Raw genomic sequence first — 23,903 nt, forward strand, 5'->3', positions numbered from 1 at the left:
TTGGACATGCAAACTTTATATGCCCCAGTACAGGGGAATGCCAGGGCCAAAAAATGGGAATGGGTGGGTAGGGAAGTGGGGGGTAGTGTATGGGGAACTTTTGGGATAGCATTGGAAATGTAATTGAGGAAAATACGTAATAAAAAAAAGCACAATAAAAAAAAAGAGGTAAAGGCAGTCTCTAGTGACAAATAAAGCCATTCTTAGGCTCTTCAAGAAAAAAAAAGAAAAGGAAAGGAAAGGAAAGAAAAGAAAAGCCAAGTCAGGCAGACGACCACAGAAAAGTGAACTGTCTTTATTGGGTGCTTATGGCAAGATTTATGAAAACATTTGTCTTATCACCATTTTCCTATCAGCCTCTAATAGCTCAGCATGATAGCTGAGCAACGCATCTCTAGAAGCAGCCTTGTGGGGTAGGAAATGTCTGAAAAGATGCTTTGTTCAGGGACCTAATGGCATGCATGCCTTACTGAACCCAGAGAGGCAGGCAGCTCTCACAAGGGCCTCCGCCTGCCTCTCTGCCTCTCTCCATCCACTACGGTCCTAGGTTTGCCTTTGCCAAGAGTGAGCATTGTGGTTGCATTTCTTCCCTGGGGCAAGATGGTCCAGAGGTAGGGCTGATAATTACTACCAAAGGAAAAGAGACGGATAGATTCCCACCCAGATCCATGACCGATTCAGTGGTATTTGGAGGCAAGTCACTAAATAACTTAAAACCTGTTATGTTTCTGTTTCACTCCATCTATGTCCCCAACACCTCCTAATATGATATAGGCATGTAGTCGGTGTTTAAGAAAATCCCCACAGGGGCTGGAGAGATGCTGGCTCAGCAATTAAAGCACTGGATGCTCTCGCAGAGGTCCTGAGTTCAATTCCCAGCAACCGCATGGTGGCTCACAATCACAATCTGGGATCTGATGCCCTCTTCTGGCATGCAGATAGAGCACTCATATACATAAATAAATCTTTTTTTTTAATCTCCCCAAAGGAATGACCCCATCTACATAAAACCAGTGGGAGCCACCTTGTGGAAGACTGTACCGTAACAATGTCCCAGATTCTAGACACCAGGCTGACAGGCAGGGAACCCTAGTATGGACCCTGAAGCTAAGGGCACTGCTTGAAATGACAGACTTGGAAACTTTCCTTGAAGCTGTGTGTACACACGCAGCACTCTTTTTTACTTAGATTCATGTAAGGGCATTGGAGATGACGGTGGGGGCCGGGAGGGGCCGCTATACCCATTCTCACAGACCAGCCCTTGGCACTGCCCTTGAGTCTACCTGTTACCTAAAGCATACCCAAAGCAGCCAGATCAGTTCTCCACTCTCCTGCCTAGCAAAACTTTTATGAACCCCGCCTGGGTCTCCTCATTGCCCCAGAGAGGAGCAGAAACGACCACCGACTGCTCTCCATTTGCTGATTTCCATGTGGGTCTGTGCCCCTTACTTTCCCGGCAGAGTTTCTTTTTGTTGTTGTTGTTCTCAGCTCTTCCCAGGAGTCTAGCCCAGACCACCAGGAGGCACTATGAGCCAGGAACACACACGATAAACACACAGTCCTAGTGACTGCTTAGGCATCACAGAAACCTGCAGTTTATACAGCCTGTCAGGTTCGCTCAGAAAAGAAAGAATTGGTATTACAAACTCATGTGCAAACACAATTGCTTATTTAGAACGGGAAACCACAACAAAGCCTCATATTTCAAACGCCCAGCTCTCTTTCTGATGAAACTTCTGTACACGTACCAGAAATGCCCGCCCCTGTACCCAAATCGGCTCATCTGACCTCCTCCCCGTCTGTCCCAACCCACCCTGCAACACCAGCGAGTCCATCCAGAGTCACGATCAGTAAATTTCACCCGGGTTCTGTCCCCTGACTCCAGATCAGGCCCATGCATGTTCCCAAAGGCAACTCTCTGTCCCATGGACAGCACTCAAAGGAGCCGATGAGCGGACGGTGACACCCAGGTGCTTAGAGATGATGGTCCTGGGATTCAGCGCAGGTGAGTCCACACGGGATGCCCTGGGAGGCACTCCTACCATCTTTTCACCTTAGAAGCCAGACTCCCTTCCCTCCCTCTCCCTCTTCCCTCTCCTCCTTTGGCTGGGAACAGGAAGCTGAGGGTCCAAGGTATAGAATGCCCGAAACAACAGAGAAGTGGTGGAGATGCGTGTTCCGTTCCCATGGTAACAAAGAGCGACTTAAACTCGAGATTGGAAGGGTACAGTTGACTCGCGGCCAGGATCCAAGATTGGGTAAGAGCTCTGAAGGCCAGGCCTGGGCTCCTCCAGCCTGCGGGCCCTGGAAAGGAAGAAGCAATGGGGAGAGAGAGTCCAGGGTGGCAGAGTCCAAGGATAGCAACGGGATATGCCAAGTACCCAGACCCCTTTGTTGCTTGTTTTTTTGTTTGTCTATTTTTTTTTCTACTCCTGCACTACCTTGATCTTTCTGTTTCCTGCCTTGACATCATTCTCCCCCTGTGAAGGGTGGTGTTCTACTGGTCCAGCACAAATAAAGGGGTGGGTTCGTCTCCTCCAGAGAATCCAGGCACTGAAAAGAATCCTCAAATTAAAACTTGTCTTGCCCAGGCCTACCCCTGGGACTCAAAGCAGGTCACTCAGGTTTTTTCTACCACCACCACCACCCACCCACCTACCCCTGCCTCTCACCTTTGGGAGGTTTGAGAGAAACAGCGCCCCTACCTAGCCTGGGGGAGGGGCAAGAGGGAGCAGAGCCAAAGATTGGCTTTTCACAAGTGTTCTGTACCGATGACTGCAAGCTCAAAGTCACCCCCTTTCAACGGCCAAATTCCAATATATTTGAAATCCTATTTGTAAAAAGAAACCAAATAAGTAAATAAGCCGTAGACAATATTCTCAGCAGGGCACTGGGTGTCTGTGGTAAAGGCTACAGCAATTGGTGCATAAGGGCTTAGTGAAGCTTTGGGAATCTAGAGTTTGTCCCTGGCATGTTTGAAGGTGGATTCAGACCAGCAAAACAGAAGCAGGCCATCAGTAGTTCTCCTCAAGAGGAAAAGCAGCTGCCTTCCAGCAAGGGTCCTGCCAGAGAGCCAAATAACAGTTCCAGACAGCAGCGTTCCGGATTCGCAGAACACTGTAGGACTCCCCATGACAGAAGTGAAATCTCCTCCCTTGTTTCATGCAGGTTTTCTAAACACCTGCTTCCAGAATCCCAGGGAAGCCCAGGGGTCCCAGGGTTCACTCAACGATGTCTTCATCCACTCCTGGCTTCACTGTCTGAGCCCATCACTCACCCCATTGGAAGGTTAAGCAGATGAAACCTCCAAACCATTTGCACTCAGTCTCCTGTATGCCTCTCTTCTGCAGCTCATCAATTCAGTGTACAAACTTCTGTTGAGAGCTCACAGTAAGCCAGGCATTGAGGTGGAATTGCATCCTGTGAGTGAGGCAGATGTACCGACAGATGTGAGACTTGCAGAGGTACAGTGTGAGAGCTGGGGGGCGGGGGGGGGTAAAGACCCAATTTCTCTACACAAACCTAGAAACAAGAACAGCCTGGGGGAGCAGGCCCCAGATTCAGGACTGATCATGTGACCAAGGCTTGCTCTAGCTCTGAGGTGCCAGTGTCATGTGATTCCATTGCCTGAATTCTTGCCCTCTTACTACTAAATACCGGCCAGATTGACTCTTAGTATTGATTGATGTAGCACTAATAGCAGAGACTGTGTTGTGGTTTAAATGTTAAATGTCCCCTGTAAGCCCATGTGTTTGAACACTTGAGTCCCAGATGGTAGCGCTGTTCTGGGAGCTGGGGAGCTTTTGGAACTTAGGATCACTGGAGGTTTTACTTGCTTCTGGTCCCAGTCTGTGTTCTCTGCTTCCTGCTTCAGGCTTTGTGTGAAGAACCCGCCAAGTACCCCTACTGCGGTGGGACTCTCTGTCATGCCTCCCTTACCACGGTGGACTGATCCTTCTGAAACCGTGAGCCAAGATAAATCTTCCCCTAATTTATTCCTGTCAAGTATTACATCCCAGCAATGAGAAAAGTGGCTAAGTCACTCCTGATGGGCACATCAAGTCTGACAGAAAAGACGCAGGCAGAGTTTTTAATGAACTGGCTTGTCTGATGTCCCCAGGTCTGTTGGAAGGCGTCTCACAATTACCTACCCCAGCTCAAGGTTTCCTTTGCACTGAGCCAGGGAGGAGCTCTACCCTCTGTCTCTCCTGATACATCTACTAAGAGGACCCTGAGCAGAAAATCCTTCACCCTTTCGAGATCTCAGCCAATGGTGTGGATCAAACCAGTCCTGGTTTCATTCTTTCATTTGACCCAGTCCATCTTGGGAGGCACAACTATGACAGTCCAGGAACAACCCCACCTGTGTTCTTCCTGCCCCACCAAAAAGAGGCTAATTTTGTTGTCTTTCAGTGCAGTCCCTCCGTGATGATTAATGTAGTTGTCAACTCTCCTAGATTAGAAACCACCAAGAGATGGTAAAGCGCCCTTCTGTGTCTATGAGGATGTTGCCACAGAGTAATTGCATGGGAACCATAAATAGAGAAAACCCTACTTTGAGTGTGTGCACCAGCGCCCAGTAGGCTGTAGGCCCTTAGAACGTGGAGCTGAAGAGAGCAAAGGCAGCTCTGCTCCCTCGCTACATTCCCAGGAAATACATCTCTCTGCGCTGTCTCCAGCAGACACCAGACTCCCAGTTCTTCAGGCTTTGAAGGCACACTTATGATAATGCTTGCACAGGGAGTTAGATCTCTCTCTGTCTCTCTGTCTCTCTGTCTCTCTGTCTCTCTGTCTCTCTGTCTCTCTGTCTCTGTCTCTCTCTCTCTCTCTGTCTCTCTCTCTCTCTCTCTCTCTTTCTCCCCCTGTCTCTAGATAAGAAAGGGGAAGGGGATAGGAGGAAACCGGGCAGTTTATCATTTTCAGGAGCACATTTTGCAGGGCCTGACTAACCTACTGAGTGATACACTCCCAACTCACACGGTTTTGTTTTTTTGGGTTTTTTTGTTTTTTGTTTTTTTGTTTTGTTTTGTTTTGTTTTGAGCAGCTTGGGCAGGTGAGGCCAACCCAGCAGGCTGCAGTGTGAGACCAATTCCTGTAAATACCTGTGTGTTGTGATCAAAAAGGCAAACATGAATGTAGGTCAGGGAAACAAAGAGAACAGAGAAAGAAAGCAAGCTCCTATTCCAAGGATCTGCAGCCCAGTGCAGAGCACACATGCTGTGTGTGACTGCAGAGTGGACCCAGGGCGACTGGCTGCAAGCCCAAGGGGACAGTTAGTGGTTGAAGGCTGTGCCGTTTGTTATTCTCTGAGTGCAGCATCTGACTCGTAGATGGGGGCTGTGATCTTTGCTGTCACTGTTGCTTCCAGCACCAAAGTCATTATTTACTGTTTGTTAGAGCCACCTCATGAGGTACTGAGCCGCCATCTCTGAAAATGCAGTGTTATCACCAGGGAGCCACCTGTCTGGAGTGTTTGTGAGCTTGATTCCTGATCCATGGCTTCCCTTATTCTGTAATCCTGTGATCCGGGGAACAATGGCCTCGCACGTCCCAGTTAGTGAAAGGCTTGTATACAATCCCTCCCTGAGCAAGCCGCCTTCCCATCATACAGCTTGCACCACTGCCGTGTGCCTCCTTCAAGCCACCCCTTCGAAGCAGCTCTTTGACGTTGAAAAAGGAAAATTGCTTTGTGTAAAAGCTCCTTTAATCTCATATAGATACAAATGCCTTGTATCTTTGGGGATATGCCAAACTGCGCTTCATATTTCGGAATTAATCTTATTAAAGAAAGCTCTGTTTAATCCCCCACTGCTGTTTCCCGGAGATGTTGAATAATTCTGCACCTGTTCCTATCACCACTCTGCCATGTGCCCTTCCTGGATTCGCTATTGAGAAGCGCATCAGCAAGCTGACAACGGACAGTGGCAGTCTTGTTTTGGTTTAATGCCTAGGTACCTTAAAAAGGTTCCTTTTTAAGTCTTTGCCTACATTTCTCTAAAAAAAATAATAAATAAGTAAAGTCGAGGGGAAGGGGGAGAAAGGGCAAGGAAAGCTTGCCTGGTATGAAGAATAATAAGTAATAGAATAAAGCTGCTTTAGTAAGTAAGCAATTTAATATAATGGGTTATGATGAAACATCAGTATCCCTTAGGAACATGGGGTTCATACATGATAAATAGCTGCTATGTCTTGTTATATATATATGAAAACTTGTCCTTGACTAAATAACCTACCTCCTGTGTGTGTGTGTGTGCCGGGTTGAAATTATTGACTCCATTCCTCCAGGTGTACCTTGGGATTCCCTCCTAGAGGAGCCCTCAGTGAGCGATCACACACCTACTACATCCCAGGTCCTACCTTAGTGGTGGCTAATTACAATGACAAACAAGAAAGCAATTTTCTATCACTGACCACACAGGCACATAAGCATAACACTTTCAAGAGTGATGTATGTCTTGAGTCAAATGAAACATGAGATGCCCAGGGACTAGGAGGGTTTCTGATCAGCTCCTGAGAGATGAGTCCTCACTTGAAAAGATGCATTTGGGCTGAAGTCTGAGGGAGAACCAAGCATGTGTAAATCTTTGAGTTTAAAAACTTTTCTAGAGGGCTGGAGAGATGGCTCAGCAGTTAAGAGCACTGACTGCTCTTCCTAGAGGTCCTGAGTTCAAATCCCAGCAACCACATGGTGGCTCACAACCATCTGTAATAAGATCTGATGCCCTCTGCTGGGGTGTCTGAAGACAGCTACAGTGTACTTATATATAATAAATAAAATAAATCTAAAAAAAAAAAAAAACAAACCACTTTTCTAGAGAGTGGAGAAAGTGCAGAGACCTAAGGTGGGAACAGATTGCAACAAGGGAAGAAGGGGCTCACAGGAGGGCGGGTTCCAAGGGACAAGGCCAACCTTGGAAGTGGAAGACATTGAGAAGATTTGAAGCAAAGGAGTAATGCGACCTAACTTTGGCTTTTAAACTCCGCCTCTGATTCATGGAGTACAGGAGCATGTGTAAAAAAAAAAGAAAGTGTATCAGATCATCTGGGTGATCATCTAGTGGTGGTAATGGTGGTGGTGATGGGGTAGGGGAGGGGGTGGTGATGGGGTAGGGGAGGGGGTGGTGATGGCGGTAGGGGAAGGGGTGGTGATGGCGGTGGGGGTGGAGGCAGTGATAGTGGAGGTAAGGATAGATCCTGGGTATTTTGGAGAAGGTAGGATATGGAGGACATACTAAGTAGTTTGAAAGGGAATAATCAATGACCAAGTTCAGCCCTCCAGTGGGCTGGCTCAGTTGGTAGCAAGGCAAGCCCTAGGACCTGAGCTCAATACTCAGAACCCACATTGGAAAACATATGAATAAATCTGTTCGTGATGGCATGTATTTATAATCCCAGGGTTGGGAGAGAGAGACATGGGCAGGTCCATGGCGTTCGATGGACACCTCACCTGGCCTACTTGGTAAGTTCCAGGCCCATGAGAGACTCTGCCTCAAAAATAAGGTAGACAGATGGCCCCTGAATAGCAGCACCAAATATTATCCTCTGGACTCCACACACACATCACCTATGTGGACATGCACCCACATGTATACTCATACACACACACACATGAATATTCATTGCATAGACACAAGTATTTACATCCAAAGAATCTCATTATGTGAGACCAGGCTGGCCTCAAGTTCACAGGGATCCACCCACCTCTGTCTCTCTCCCAAGGAAAAGTACTAAAGTCATTCCACACTCAACTCATCCTAAAATTTTTTAAAGATTTATTTATTTTATGTATGTGAGTACACTGTAGCTGTCTTCAGACACACCAGAAGAGGGCATCAGATCTCATTACGGATGGTTGTGAGCCACCATATGGGTTCTGGGAATTGAACTCAGGACCTCTGGAAGTGCTCTTAACTGCTGAGCCGTCTCTCCAGCCCCATCCTAAAAAGTTTAAGGTTTATTTATATTTCTGTTCATGTGTGCATGTTGGGGGATGTTTTCTATGTCTATGCAAGTGCCTGAGAAGGCCAGAAGAGGGCATCAGATCCCCAGAGCTGGAGTGACAGGTAGCTGTGAGGCACCCAATGAGGTGCTGGGATACAAACTTTTGCCCTCTGAAAGAGGAGTTAAGGGCTCTTAACTGAGCCATCCTTCCAGGCTTCCATACTGATTTTTGCCTGGTATTTGGTTTTGTGTGTGTGTGTGTGTGTGTGTGTGTGTGTGTGTGTGTGTGTGTGTGTGTGTGTTTAAATCTCAGTAACTGCCAAAACCCATTTTTGCAAACTATGTCATCCCTGAAAACAACAGCATTTACCTCATGTCACCAGTCCCGGTAATGACTGGAAAATGTTGAATATTCTGCTTCTCTGAGACCCTTAAATTATGCAGTGGTATCCTCATGAATTCTCTGCAATGTCTGGGCATTGATTCTACCACTCGGGAGTGAGAAATGTTGACAGCCCACAGAGATGAGGCTAACAGAGAGCTGTCTAGGTTGGTTTTGCTTGTTGGACATGCAGACACCACTACTGACAGAAATTGCCTTGTTACCTTTCTATTGATAAGACACCATGACCAAGGCAACCTATGAAGGGAAAAGTCTCTTAGATTGGGGTTCCAGATCCATGATAACAGAGGAAAGGCGTGTGGTAGGAACTGTTGGAGCTCACATCTCTAACAGCAGGCAGGAGGCAGAGAGCACACTGGGAACAGCAGCAGCCTTCTGAAATCTCTAGACCACCTCCACTGACATATTTTCTCCAGCAAGGCCAGGCCTCCTGATCCACCCTAAACCGTTCCACCAACTGGAGACCAAGCATTAAAACATATGAACCTATGGGACTATTTCCATTCAAACCATCATGGAAATTTAAGAAAGTGCTATGTACTACTAAAACAAACCTTATTCAATAGTAGTACAGAAAAAATTATCTATTGTCCAGTATTGCTGATAAGTGCAGTGTTCTCTGTCTACTTTTCTGGATAAGCAACCAGAGGCTGCTTTCTTTCAGCTGCCATTGCTACGAGCTCTTCCAGTTGGATCCAGCTCTCTCCCCAGCACTGTAAGTAGTAAGCAACGAGCCTAGATGCTGTACGTTGTTCCAGTGTTCACAGACTCCACAGGCACAGTCTTGAATAATTCTCACTGTCCTCTGCATCCTCTGTTTCTGAATCTCAGAAACAGCCGTGTCCAAATGGTTCTCCAGGAAGTGGATCTTATTTCCCTACAGAGAAAACATTTAAATGTGTTCCCCATTAAGGACGTGGCATTAGATACAACGTAGATGTTACTACCAACAGGGCGGCCCAAGAAATGTTCACATGGAGTTAATATCCTTTATCTACAAAGTCTGACATCCGCAAAGTTCTGAGAGCTGGACCTTTTGGTGAACTGGCAGAAAATCAACTGGCTATGTGACAATGAGCCACCGGAAGCAAATCCCTACCCGAACCTACCTAGGACCACGTAAAGTTCTTTCTTAATCCTACTTACTGGGAATACCTTTTTTTTTAATGGAACGCTTCACAAATTTGCGTGTCATCCTTGTGCAGAGGCCATGCTAATCCTCTCTGTATCGTTCCAATTTTAGTATATGTGCTGCCGAAGTGAGCACCTTACCGGGAGTACTTGCATCCTTGTTGTAGAAATACAAATAAGAGCTCCTCAAGAGCCCTGCCTTTCTAGGCTTGTTCCACACTTACAGAGTATCTGATACATCTGAATTCCACAGCTCAGCTGGTCATATGGGTTTCAGACAAGAGGAGTTAGCCTTAGATGCACGGCTAATCTATAATAGTGTGAAGGAGGAAAAAGCCTAGAGTCGTGTGTGCCAACAGCAGGGGGAGGCATATGTTCAAAATTACATATTTGGATTGGAGTCCAGCCAGGGTGTGTAATTTCTCTTCCAACCCTGCCTTATCACCTGTGACACAGTGGCCAGAACATCTCCTGGTATGTGTTTTAACTTTGACATAGTATCATGCTGGTGGTTGTGGACATGATACACTCCCCAAATAGCATCCTAACACAGTCTCAAAGTGAGATATCAGGAACTGACTGTACCAGCTGCTGCTACATAGCTAATAATGCTACTGTGTTGCTGATACCATGAGATGTTAGAAAAGATTAATTAGAAGGCTCTCTAGGGACTCTTGAAAATTGGTCTAGTAAACTAACTAAAGATGTGTTTTCACACGAATGGGTTTCCTTTTAGCAAGTAGGAACTCTGTGTACATTATTTATTTGTTCTTTTAAATAATTGCCAGGAAAGCTTCTAGCTATCTAAAGGGATCCCTGTTGTGTGGCCTTTCCTGGGGAGGCACGAACAAACATCCATTGATTCAAGATAAGGAATTGAAACCAGATCACAAAAACTACTCCACTCAAGTCTAGCGTAGAGAACCGATGGATGTAGCTGGGACACTCACAGAAGCATGGGTGAGGGCTTATTTGCGGAACCATGGGTCACTCAAAGGCAGTTCCATCACCAAAGAGGCAACCCAGTGTGGGTGACAACTCACAAAAGCTCCACCTTGCAGGCAGCACCTCCAAAGAGTCGTCTTCTGACATTTTTCACTGCTTACATAGCCTTAGAGAGAATCCTCCCGAATCCTGTAACTTTCTGAGCATCCTGAGACTTGTAAGTTTAGTGAACTTCCTTAGTCTTATGAGCTTCCCTCTCCCCCAGTATTTCAATACAGAACACATAGCAACACTACTGGCCCTAACAGTTTGAGCTCTTAGATCTTACTCATCTATCCCTAAACAGAGAGCTTTATCTAGACTTTGGGATTAGACACAGCTAGAATAGAATCACAAATGTCCTTAGCAGTTATAGCTTACATCAGTCAATCCAACTTCTGAAAGCCCTGGGGTTATTTTTTTTCTTCCTCTATATTAGATGGATGTAGATTTTTAAATAAAAAGAATAACTAAAGCAAGCACGTTGTTCTGTTATAGGTACATTGTGTTCAGTAAAAATACAGACAGTATCTGCCTCTACTCTTCTCACTCCCTTATTTCCTTTATCTGGGTGGATGGTTGGTTAGCTAAGACACGTAAAGTCAGCCATGGGATAACTAAAGTCAGTGCCCAGGGAGAAACCCTTGCCCTCAGTAACTCACCTTCTGGACAGAAAACAGACATTGCAACTGAGTGATGTCCTTAGTGAGTTAGAAGGTAAAATGTGCTCTGGGGAAAAAAGGAGGACCATAGAGCAGGTTGCAGGGACCAGCACTGTGAAGAGAGGTGGGTAACAGTGGATAGGGAAACATCAATAAAAGGGTGAGGGCATGCCAGGTAGAGATCTAGGGTGCCAGCCCCATGGACAGGGAGAGTCCAGATACAGTATTGTGGTGACAAGGAACTGCCTCTTGGTGTCAAGACACCGGGGGCCAGGCACCAAAGTCCTCAAGCTGCTTACCCAGAATCCTCAGATCTGATGATCAGAAAGGTAGAGCACGGGAGGTGTAGGAGTGGGACAGCTGCTGCAGCCAGGCCAGCACACCCTGTCTTTGTCCTTCTCACTGTCCCTCTCAGCCCAGGGCCACATGAGTTGTATAAAAGAAGTGTGTTTTCCCTTAGGAAGCAGCCTGTTTTCTTATCCCTTTCCCTCACCCTCGGGGCTTCGTGGCCACCCAACTTCAAATATGTTTGCCTTTGTTTGCTTTCCAAGCAAGTTTGATGGAGCTGTGGCTCCAGAGAGACATAGCTCAGGCACCGTACATCCTTCTGTTCATGGAGAGATAGATTCCCTATGGGCCTTTAACCCACAAAAGCCATCGTCAGAGCACAGAGGCCTCTGAGATCACCCCACTGTAACACAAGCTATTCTTTTCTTAGGCCAACATTGACCCAGTCGTCTGCAGAGGGACTATTCTGTCTTGTTTGTTTGCTTGTCTTAGTTCCTTAGGTCTTCATTTATTTCCACCAAGAATGTTCACTTTAGGGGAAAAAAATGAGATCTAAAATGAAATCTTATGGAGGGGAGATTCATCATCCGTTCATTTACTATGCAGTGTGCAAGTTCTTATGCCAAAGCACTGACCTTGACAGAGTATCACACAGTCTACTTCATCTATGCACACAACCAGGAAGTAAGTTAAGCAGAGCACATAGCAGCACATGACCAATACCCTCTTTGATCATTCATTCGTTCATTCATTCATTCATTCAGCAGATTTTGCTGAGTTCCTATTACACGCACAAAATTGAGCTGTCCATGTGTATATGTGAAGGTGTGATATAGCAACATCCTCTAAGACAAGGCATTCCATCTTGGAAGGAAGCTCATTGCAGGATGTTTTAAGTGAAGATGAACATTCCACCCTGTGGGGAAGCTTCAACTTCAGGAAGTAAACAACTCAGTAGCTTCAGGAAGTCCCTGAAACTAATCAGATTCACTAGGCCACTTCCATCCACCAAGCATGCATTAGCAGTAAGAATTACTACTGAGAGACATTCTCAGACCAGCCAAAACAGCCTGAGAAAGGCAGAGAGAGCATATGAGCTACCTAGGAAGGTGATTTCAAACCTATGGGGCTGCCTGCAAGGCTTGCAGTAAGCTCCAGCTTTTGGTGGGCTTTGGGGGCAAATATTTAGCATTTGAATACACAGCAGCACCAGGCCAACCCTTAATATTCTTGCTGCAGTTAAAATTTACAAGGACACACATGGATGAACCTAAAAGAAAGTCCTGGAGCCCAAGTAAAGTTTGGTCAAGTAAGGATTCTTTTATTTCTAACTGTTCTCACCATCCACAGCTATGGCTGGAGGCGTAAGAAGCAAGAGAGTGTATCTGTATGTATTTGTATAAACATATATATTCTCAAATACATAAATACAGCCTGCTTACTCTAAAGTTCCTTGTGTGTATGTTTCAGGGCTGACCATTTGGAATTGCATAACTAACTGGCTCACATAAAATCCTTTTTGTTTGTTTGACTGACTTCTTGAGACAGGTTCTCTCAACATAGCACTGGCTGTCCTAGAACTCACTCTGTAGACCATGGTGGCCTCAGACTCACAGAGATCCATGTGCCTCTGCCTCCTAAGTGCTGGGATTAAAGGCATGAGCCACCATACCCAACCACAAAATTCTTGATGAGTTTCAAAGCCTCCCTGTACTTTACAGCCACTGTCATCTCTCTGTAGTACTAGCTGCCCCTCCTCTGCCCCTGTCTACTCTAGTTACTCCTACCAGCTACTAAGCCACCCATGAGAGCTTCTGTATTCATTTCTTTTCCTGTTGCTGTAAGAAAAATAACAAAAGCCACTTACAGAAACTGTAAGTCAAAGTCCATCCCTCCTTCTGTAAGTTGCTTTTGTTAGGGTATTATTTCCCATCGTAGCAGGGGAAAGCCACGGCAGCAGAAGCTTAGGGCTGCAGGCATCCAAAGCCAGGAAGCCAAGGGAGAGACATGTTTATTCTTTCTCCTTTCTGTGCAGCCCAGAATTCAAGCCTACTTTAAACAGGTTCACACCATTGGAAAGGCAGGCATGAAAACCAACTGACACAGCAAAATGGCCACTCAGTAAAAGCACAGAGGGCCCAGGCAGAATACAGGCTCCATCTCACAAGGCTTCTCTGGGGGGAGTCATGATGCTCACGGTACTGTGGCAGCTGGAATGAAATCATAAGGAACTGTCCCACAAGCTAGCAGGAGGCAGTGCTTTGTACAGCTGTCACTCGTGAGAATATGCCTCAGGACCTTAACCACAGGGGCCCTCACTTACTGGAGACCCCAAGCCCTGCCTCTGTTCCATCCTTGTCACTGCATGGACATCAGTTTGCCCGGTTCCTTTTCCCCTCCAGATTTCAAGCTCCTAAAACATAATTTGTTGTGACTGTAAGTATTTCTCAACAAAGAAATAACAAAGGTTCTCCAAGTGATCAAGTCACCAATCCCTGGCTGTGCCTTCTCTTTCCAGACTGTTTACTTCATGTTGTGCAATGTGTATTCTCCACTAGCTACTGAGGGTGGAGCCTCTGGTCCTTCTATTTGGGGCAGAGGCAGGCCCTCATGCTACCATGTACTGATATGTACACACAAAGGGCTTCAAGAGGCTATTAAAGGAAAAGAGTGAACAATACCAAACTCCATCATATTTGGTGGGCTTGTACTTACTAATGGTGTTTTATTCCTTTCTCGTCTGCCAGGATGATAAATTAGCATTACGTGCTACTGAAAGGACTCATCCGCACAGCCTTCTCTATCATGTCTGACGATAATTTATCACCAAGACCCTCGAGTCTTGACCTTCCCAAGGCTTTCAAGGACTCCAGACGGACATCTTCCTCCCAGGAGGATGAGAGATCACAGAAGGAACCTCTGTTTGATGCCGAGGATGAGTCTCTGGGGTCTGAGGATGACTTAGAGTTTCTTGACTTTGAGGATGAGGAGTCTGAGGAGGACTACCTGGAGGAGGATGAGTTTTTGGATGAGGAGGCAATACTGCAAAGGGAAACGTATCTGTTTCAAGCAGCATGCATGGAAGAGTCTGCCTTTCTCAAAGACAAGAAGCTTCCGAAGCATCTGGGAGATGGTGAGTATCTGCAGGAAGGGATGTCTAGAGAAGTATCTGGGAGATGGTGAGTATCTGCAGGAAAGGGGTGTCTAGAGAGGCATCTGGAAGGGAGAGAGTGGTTGTACTACACAGAGCATTTGGCAGGGGGCGGGGTGGGAGAGGAGGACGGTAGCTCTGGCTCCCTGGTTACTCAGGCAGGACCAGCAAGGATGAGAGGGCAGGAAGAAACTTGTGTGCTCTCTCTGATTACCTGGTCCATAATGCTGACAGATAGAACGCCCTTAAAACTAAATTCTGCTCAGAGTGTCTACCTGACTAGAGAGCAGTCAGGGAGACTTCAAGAGTGTGAAGTGCCTGTTTGGTTCTGTTTTTCCATCTGTTCCTCTGCTCACTTATTTGTTGAGACGGGGTTCCGTCAACCCCAAGTGGCCTCAAATTCACCCTGAAAGCCAGGATGACCTTGAACACCTGTTCCCTGTGCCTCTACCTCAAGAGTGCTAGACACTGCTACTCTCACTTTAGGTACCATGTTCTGGAAGCATCCACCAGCTAAATGGTATCCGTCCTGATCTCTCTGCTGTAACAGCAGTCTCCTTTTTGAGCGAGGAATGACGGTTCATCGTGTTTTAGAAACCGTACAAGATATAGGAAAACAGAAGGGAACTCATAAGGATGCCACTCGAGGCTGCCCTCAGACTCCACCCACAAGTGAACGTGTGCGTACAACTAAAGAAAAGAAGAAAGCAAAACTTACCACCAAAGATGACGACCTTTTTCATACTTTGGTTCTATTTTTCTCAGACTTACATGTCCATGTGCACACACACAGACTAATTGTGCATACATAATTTACTCAGAAGATTTTGGTCCTGTATTGGTTACCTGATTGACAAATTTCACCTTTTAGGAAAGAACCATGTTTTTTCTACAGTGCTTGCACCTTGCTTTTAAGGTATATTTATTTGTGTATTTCTACCTTGTGACTGCATACAAATATTATATGTTTTGTGAATGTAGTTTTAGACTTTATAAATTTTGTATTGGGTTTTCTTTCTAATATTTTTTAACTGACATAACAATTGTACATATCAGTGAGTGTGTGCCCAGTCAGTGTACAGTGATCAATGCAGAAGCAGAGACATCTACCCTTCATACATGTGACTCTTCCTTACAGTGGGGACATTCCAAATTCTCTGTAAACTATTCTGAAATATTCAGCTAATTGCTGTCCACTGTAGTTATCTTGCTTTTCCATAGAGCATTCAAAGTCACTCCACTTGTCCACAGTGCCCACTAACCATTCCTCTCTCTCCTGCCCCACTCATGTGTGCACACTCATCCCAGGCTAGACCACAATACTGCCATTCAATCCCTATTATTGATTATTCATTGCTTCCAATTTTAGTGCTATGTTTTTGTCTCATTTTGTTTTGTTTTGTCGACAGGGTCTGCCTATGTAGACCTGGTGAGTGTAGTATTTACCATATAACGCAGGCTGGCCTCGACTTGAGGGCGTGTTGATGCCTTGGCCTTGTGAGCACTGGGACTATGGGGATTACCCCCCCCCTTGTTTGGTGTTACTTTTACAAACAGCCTGTCGAGACTGGGAAGTCGCTTAGTTGGTAGAGTGCTTGGTAGCACCCATGAGGCCCTAGGGTTGGCCCATTACACCACATAAACTGGATGTGGTGGTGCATGGCGGTGATCCCAGCACTCAGGAAGTAGAGCAGAGACCCAAGGCTATCCTCAAACATGTAGTGGGTATTTCCTAGAACACAGGCCTACAATCTGGCACTAGGCCACCAGACACTGCTTCCCAGATGCAGCTCACCTAGAAGGGACATTCTTACCACACTGCTGAGTGATGGCTCTCGGCCAAGGACTGACATTTTTCTACAGTCCCATTCTTGGGATTGTCAGCATCACCTTGAGTTGGGTTTAACTCTGGCAACAGCGGCCACTGCACAATTTGCTAGCTCTGGCTAATGTGTCCTGGCATAGAGATTCACATGGCATCTTCCCAGGATGTCCTGACTGCATGATCATATCCAATCGGGTAGGGAAACTAAAAGCCCCGAGTCATCTGAATCATCTTGATGTGAACCTAAATTAAGAACTAAACTATATTCCTGGGACTGGTTTTGTTACCCTCAGCATTTATCCTTACATTCTCTTGGATCTCTTCAGCTATAACATCCTTAATTCCTGCTACCCTCATGGAAGCTGAGCACTGCAGAAATGACTGCTCTATGGCCAGCAAATTCTTCTCTGTGTGCCTCTACCATCAGGCTCCCTCTTGGGATCCTAAGATCTCCGCTGTCCAAATACTGAGTGTAATACTAATACTGAAAAATAGCAGCTCTCGGTTTTCTTCTGCACAGTACGGATCAAGTATTCTTAACATGTCCCCTCTGCGTGCTGGATCTGTGTAAATATATTACCCACTGGAGTAGGACAAACACAATGCTGTCAAGCGAATGGAACTGTGTATAAAGCACGGGGCTTTGAAAATAAACGACCTGCTAGCAAAAAAATTGAAAAAGCACTGGAAACCCTGCAGGGAGATGTTGGAACGATTTTAAAGGCACAGAGAAGAGCTTCTTGGGCCGGGCAAACTCCAATGCCACACTAGAGTATGTAAAACACGTTACAGGGGCAGGGGGGTTAACAAGAGAATTCTCTGTTTTTTTGAAAGAATTTATATCAAGGTTTTAAATGTAGAATATTCTTCAAATATCTTTGATATAACTAGTGTGGAGCACAGTATTGAATATAGCAGATATGCAGCAAATTGAATCAACCAAACAGATTTATTTTATAAAGGCATATGTGCACATACATGCACGCAGTTGTGCGTATGTGCATGTGTGTGCACTAGCACAAGCACACACACACACACACACATATACTTATTTTTAGTGAATTAACTGGCATTTATCAAAAGAACCTTAGAAAGAACATATGAACTAGCATCTCTCATGCTGATAGGTTAATTACTAGGATTTAGAGGCAGGCCACCATCTTGAGGAGGATTGGGGACCCTGTCTAGGCACATCAGGGAAGAATACTGTTATCAGCTAGTAATGTCTCCCATAGAATCAGGGAGTGAAGATGAAGCTTCACTGCCATTTGTTTATTGGCAGCAAACAAGAGTCTGCCATAAAGAATGTCTTTCTTAGAGGCTTGACTTCTTAGGTCTGAAGTCCAGCTTTCTCTTACAAGTTACATGAACTTAGACAAATCCTTTAATCTCATTTGTCTTGGTATCATCTCTTAATGAGGGACTAGCAACAGACTATCTCATAGGGTGCATCAAACACACAGTATTTTGAGCCAGTGTGAAGGTTAGCTATAACACACACACACACACACACACACACACACACACACACACACACACACACACGGCCAGTCTTCCATGGCCACATGTATCTGCTTTGTGAAATGGATGTGGTCATGAGGCAGTTAAGCAGGGCATGGGAGACATGTGCCCCTGGGTACCATGCCGGGCTGCAGTAATTCGTTTGTTTGTTTGTTTGTTTGTTTGTTTGTTTCGTTTGTTTCAAGACAGGGTTTCTCTATGTAGCCCTGGCTGTCCTGGCACTCACTTTGTAGACCAGGCTGGCCTCGAACACAGAAATCCACCTGCCTTTGCTTGCCTCCCAAGTGCTGGGATTAAAGGCATGCACCACCACCGCCCTGGCGCTTCAGTAATTCTTTTTCACTTGAGTTGATGACAACTGTACCTGAAGCTCCTGATAACATATCATTAAATACAATCAGATGGTTAAGTGACCCAGATGATTAGAAAGAACTCTACTTCGTGCCTTGAATCCCAGCACTCCAGAGGCAGAGACAGGCAAACCTCTGTGAGTTTGAGGTTAGCCCGATCTACATTGTGAGTTCCAGGGCAGCCAGAGCTAAGGAGAGAGACCCTGGATCTAAAAGAAAAGGGGAGGAGGGTGGAGAAAACCTCCTGATCTGTTTGGTACCTTTGGTGAGTGCCTAAGATTAGCAAAGCAAACCTGGTTCCTCACTTGCTTGAGTTCTCTCCAGTTTAAATCCCCTACTGTTTAAAGAAAACCGTTAAAAGAGAGGGCACATCGCTTCTTGGCCTTTTGGCTAAGATCAAGTGTAAAAGAGAGAACACTGAAGTAGGAAACTCCTGTAACCAAGGCCCTCTCATCCTCACCATCAGAGACTTAACAAGATATTTTTAATGCAAAGACAAGTGCTTTGTAGGAACCGATAATGCCTTTCTGTTCTCCTCCCCCACCCCCAATAGAATCCAAGATAGATACCACATCAGGCCTGCTCGATGTGAATGCAAGGTAATACCCTTTCGGGAAAAACCAGGTGGAAACTCAGAGAAGGGTGGAGAGGGGACTAAGTCCCTGAGGAAGGGTATTGAGTAAGGGGCAGTTGAAAGTTACCACAGTACCCACTTGTGTCACGCTGTCACTCACAGGGGAGGGTTCCAAAGTTGTGTGTCTGGGTACCAAGGATGTCCAGCAATGAAAGAGGAGGGCCTTCTGAGTTTTGGCCAAAGCCTAGGTCAGGGACAGGCAGTAACAAGAGGCAGTCAACAAAGGACTAACAGGCAATGAATGCTCTCCGTGGACAGAAGCGTGGATGGCCAAAGGGAAGTTGAAAGCCACACAGGGAAAAAACAGCAACTGGAGCATATTCCCAATGGTGACTGAAGTCCTGCCACCATGACTCATGTGCCCTAGACGGCAAAAATAAAAACACCCATGCAATAGCATACGGATGTCTAAGCACCCCCTCCTCCAGGCCTCTCTGTTCCTCGGGAGTCTCTGCAGGGCCCTGGGGAATTGAACATGACTTTAATAAAAATATGGATAAAGATGGGGTGGGTGCGTGCTCTCCAAACTTAATGACCTGGGGTCACTAAGCACCCCATCCATCTATGTACCCAGCTCTAAAGAAACCAGTAGAGAGGTACCCAGAGTTCCCAGTATACTCTCCTTGTCCCTGGGTCATGTGCCCTGTAATCCCCCCAGATGGGCGGTCACCTTTCTCTACTGATGACATGAATGGACGTGAGATGTAGAAAACTCACAAGGCCAGTTGGGTGGTAGTAAGAGGAGGGGGCTGCTATTGGCAAGACAGCCCGCAAGTTCTACTCTGCACTGCCCCTCTGGTCTATACTCCATCCACACCTCTAGGGGCCGGAAATGGTGGATTTGATGAGATTCCCAAGACAGGACATGGTACTTGAAACTATCTTTCCGGACCCTAAGCTGTGGAGAGTCTACACTTGATTCCTAACCCATCCACGGGATCTAGAGCCCTTCAGAACACATGTGACAGCAGTGGGCCACCTGTAGAGACGTACCTCCATGCTTGGCTCTAAACAACTGTGACATGATCTTCTGTGGTTTACACATCCCTAAAGTGACCGTGGGGCAGGAGAAGACTGTAGAGATTATGAGCAGGGTTCTGAACCAGGACTGATGGGTAACGTCCTAGAATATTCTGCTGTCAGGGAAGGCATCTGTAGATCCTTTCAGATTTTAGTGCAACAGCAGCTGGCAACATGGAGGGCCACACAGGTCTATTCTCGGTGATCCACAAGCTGGTGCCTCCTTAGTCTTCTGGCCTCTGCCACCTGCCTCTGGGACAGGCAGGAGTCTACAGGAGAACAGCCCCTGTCTTCCCAACCCCACAGTAGCACACATCTAGGATCCTAGCCTGACTTCTGCATGAAAATTAACTAGCCCTTTCCTCCCCGTCGACAGGAGCCCAGTTGGAAGCACCTCTCAAGGAACCCAACTGACTGTCTCTTCTTCTGGCTCTACACACGACCTGAAGTTTTCCACTTCTTCTTACTACAGCTTGCCAGGAATCTCTGCTGCCCTAAGAAATCAGAGCAGTCAGACAGAATGGGCCTACAAGACTAAGTCGGGTAAGGAAGACCCCACCCTTTCAGGACCCTCCGGCCAGGCTCTCACGTCTGAGAAGATGATCGTGTGTGTGTGTGTGTGTGTGTGTGTGTGTGTGTGTGTGTGTGTGTGTGTGATGTACATGTCTGACACTGAGGCTTGAGTGCAGTCTCCCATGTGTATGACACAGTCCTGGGTGATAGAATGTCAAGTCAAACATATGTGGATAAAAAGTGAACTCCCTGGCAGCCCTGTCATGCACCACTGCACATCCCGGGGCCTCCCAGAAATACCTGCAAAGAGCCGATAGGTACCGCCTTCCCATCTCCTGCTTGCCCCCTTGTTAGTCCTCCTGTCCGTTGCTATATGAACACAAGCAATATTTCCCTCAGGGGCGAAGGCATTCCCTCCACAGGACATGCACTGGTTCTTTGAGGCACTAGACTATGTGTGGCTAATCATCTGTGGAGAATAGTCCAACAAGCCTCAGGCCACCTCAGGTTATGTCTTGGTGTGCAGTGGAAGCTAACTCCATCACAAATCCAGGCAAAGCCACCATCCAGTAAAAGTTACAGAAGAGATTTCAGAGAGGTGACATCAAGGGTCTCAACTCTACCTAATTAAGATCAAAGGCCCTTCCCTCTGGGCCCTAGGGATGAAAAGCTGGACAGCATTTGTTACCATTGCTAATCCTTAAAGGCCAGCCTAGGTGGTATTGACCCATGGCTGAGTCACAGATTTAGTTCCCGTCTTTAGTCATGACAGCAGTAAATTGCATTCCCTATTACTTCACCTCCCTGCCCCAACCCGTGCCTGCTAAAGTTTGTGGCTCAAAGTTGGCTAAACAAAAGTAGGAGCCAGAACCCCTTCAAAGGGTGGTGGGGGACACAGAGGACGGGCCCACTGAAGCCAGTGAATGATGGGAGGGAGTTCCCAGGCTTAACGGGTTCATTTGGTTCTCTCCGATCCCTGAGAGATGGGACCATTGCGGACTCAGCGACAGCTAATCTAGCTTTTATTTATTTCATAAGCAAGACACTAAAGGGACTCACTAACCGCCTAAGAAGTGTCAGCGTTAAGCTTTGAGAGAGTGTGGGAGAGGAGATAAGGAGGCTGGGAGTGGGAAAGAAAGACCCAAGGCCTGACCATACCGCTGTGGACACGCACCAGAAAGACCATGCGAAGGCCATTGTGTGTTCTCCATCCACGATCATTTCACAATCACGCTCCTGTGCCCACATTCAGGTTGTAAGCATCACGCACCTCTGATGTGTGTGGGCACAGTCTGCAGCTCTGCATCTTCCCATGGCTGAAGCCCTTAAAGCCATCAAGTGCTGGGTAAACATTTATGGTGAGCCAAGCATCCCATAGCGAATGTCTACTGATCAAATGCTAGGACATCAGCCTGGAGCCGCAGGTGTGAACTGTGCCGCAGCCTCTGAGCCAGGCTCCATGACAACATGGCCAAAGTCCTGCAGCTACCTGGGGAGAGGGTCGTGAATGAGTTCAGAGACCGTGGACTCATGTATGGTTTTAAATCAAAGGATCCTAGGTGACAACACGGACTGGAAACACTCTATGCCCACCACAGAAGATGCTAATCACCTCGCATACATCCGCTGTGTTTTCAGTTATCAAACTCATGCTACAGGAAAAGGGACTCCCATCTGCCGACAGGCCTCAATGAGCTTCGGATACGTCGCTCTTGTCTTCCATTTCGGTCCCACCCAGCATTCCAAACAGAATCACTTGCTGTTCTTCGTCTGTGCTACACATCCACTGGACTTTGCCCCAGGTCGCTGTGTAGTATATGAGCCTATGGACACCCTGAAACATCGTGTACTGTTCTTATAAAACCTGTCTGTATTACTGACCCTCTCCCCCCTACCCCCCGCCGCCTCCGTATCACAGAATGGGGTATAGAAGCTTCTAAGGTGATAACGCTTTGTGGGTGCTCCAAGCACCGTATGTTTCTCTATCAGTTCTCCTTAGCTTGTCTCTTGTCAGTTCGTCCCAGCAAACCTTAGGAAGAGGGACCCTCCCTCTCTCCCCATCAGTTATTGCAGCAGAGACTGAAGCACCAGGAAGAAGGAGAAGTTACCAAGAATTCATGAAGGATCGTCTTTCCTCTTCTGCCTGTGGATTATAATCTTTCTGGAGGACTCTGATGGTAGCAGGCACATGACTGTAAGGTCAATGAATGGAGAAAATGGGACAAGGGGTGGGTAGATTTAGCATCTCTCAGGGCCTGGTGCACTGCCAAATACCAAGAACATACTATGTCCTAAAAAGCCAAGCTGGCTGAGGAAGGCTGTCCTTCCCAAGGGTAGCCTTTCAGGTCATGTGACCAGGCTAACTGATGGAGGCAGCTTCCAGAGGCAAGCCCATGGTGTCTCCTGCTACAGTATCCTGTGAAATGATTTCAAGTGACTTCCCATCCTCAGCCTCATCATCACAGTGTGTGCATAGACCAAAGTCCCAAAGAATGCAGACACGCCCACCTTCACATCTAGAGAGAGAGATGAGAGAGCTTGTAACGTCCCCAACGGGGATATGTGAGGGATGCAGGTAAGAGACAGAAGCATGGGTCCAGGATGGTGGAGATCAGGAGGTAGGGAAGAGAGGAACACAGAAACCCACTCTGTAGGAAGAGAAAGATCCCTGCCACCGTGGCACACTTTACTGGAGATCCCTACACAGGGCAGGGATACATAAGGATCTGTTGGAGGTACACACAGGGAGAAAGCACCTCCCACTTACTGCAGCAACATGGCAACTGGCAGAAGACCACCACAGGGCTGCAGAAGACCACCACAGTGCTGAGGACTCAGGACTGAAGGCCAGCAGGAGAGGGTGGAGGTGAGACTCAGGTGGAGACCTGAGTGTCCTCCACACCAGACCCAGCAAAGATGCTGATTTCTAACCCTTATCAAACCCTTGCCTTTAATGACTTGAAGTCTCCATTGTTAGCATAGTCCCTGGAAGACTTAGCAACATAAATAGTGGAGACCTGAGGTCCTTTATTTAGCTCAGGATGAATCTCCTGGGACCAAGTCTTTTGTATCTGAGGAATTCTTTGTTATGATATTGTTCAGTACCCACAGGTCAGAAACAGTGTCTCACGTGGCACAGATTTCACTCACAAAACTGCCCAGATAAATCCTTGAAACTAGGTCTCTCAGAGGCTGGCAAATTCGATGTGGAAAGAATGCTAAAGAGCAGGAAATGACTCCTGGTCCAGGGGGGGAGAACCAGAAAGACTATTTACAGCCCCAAGAGACTGTCTATCTAGACATATGGTGGGTCATAAACAAAGGAGACCAGAAATCCTAACCTTACATCTATGCTCAGGGAAATCAAGCTTGGTGCCTGGCATGTAGCTGGCAGCTATATGTATTTGTTAAATGCTTTTGACAAGATGATTGAACCCCACTCCTGATTCAAGATTAGATTGTGCTGGGAAAAAAAAAAAA

At 46.6% G+C, this 23,903-nt stretch overlaps 1 protein-coding gene and 1 non-coding gene across 2 annotated transcripts in view; one reads left to right on the forward strand and one right to left on the reverse strand.

The window, feature by feature from the left end:
- Positions 1-3,914: 3,914 nt before the first annotated feature.
- Erich6b (glutamate rich 6B) overlaps positions 3,915-23,903 on the forward strand; it is a 48,568-nt gene continuing 28,579 nt past the window's right edge. The window contains exons 1-4 of the mRNA XM_021181329.2: positions 3,915-3,965; positions 14,157-14,542; positions 18,810-18,855; positions 20,287-20,453. Of these exons, the coding sequence (XP_021036988.1) occupies positions 14,215-14,542; positions 18,810-18,855; positions 20,287-20,453 (541 nt within the window). The 5' untranslated portion in view covers positions 3,915-3,965; positions 14,157-14,214. The remainder of the gene's footprint in view (positions 3,966-14,156; positions 14,543-18,809; positions 18,856-20,286; positions 20,454-23,903) is intronic.
- On the reverse strand, positions 9,505-9,611 carry LOC115029371. The gene has a single exon (XR_003834923.1). It is a non-coding gene; the product is annotated as a U6 spliceosomal RNA (small nuclear RNA).

The sequence above is a fragment of the Mus caroli genome, chromosome 14 (genome assembly GCF_900094665.2).
Source record: "Mus caroli chromosome 14, CAROLI_EIJ_v1.1, whole genome shotgun sequence".
Lineage (NCBI taxonomy): Eukaryota > Metazoa > Chordata > Mammalia > Rodentia > Muridae > Mus > Mus caroli.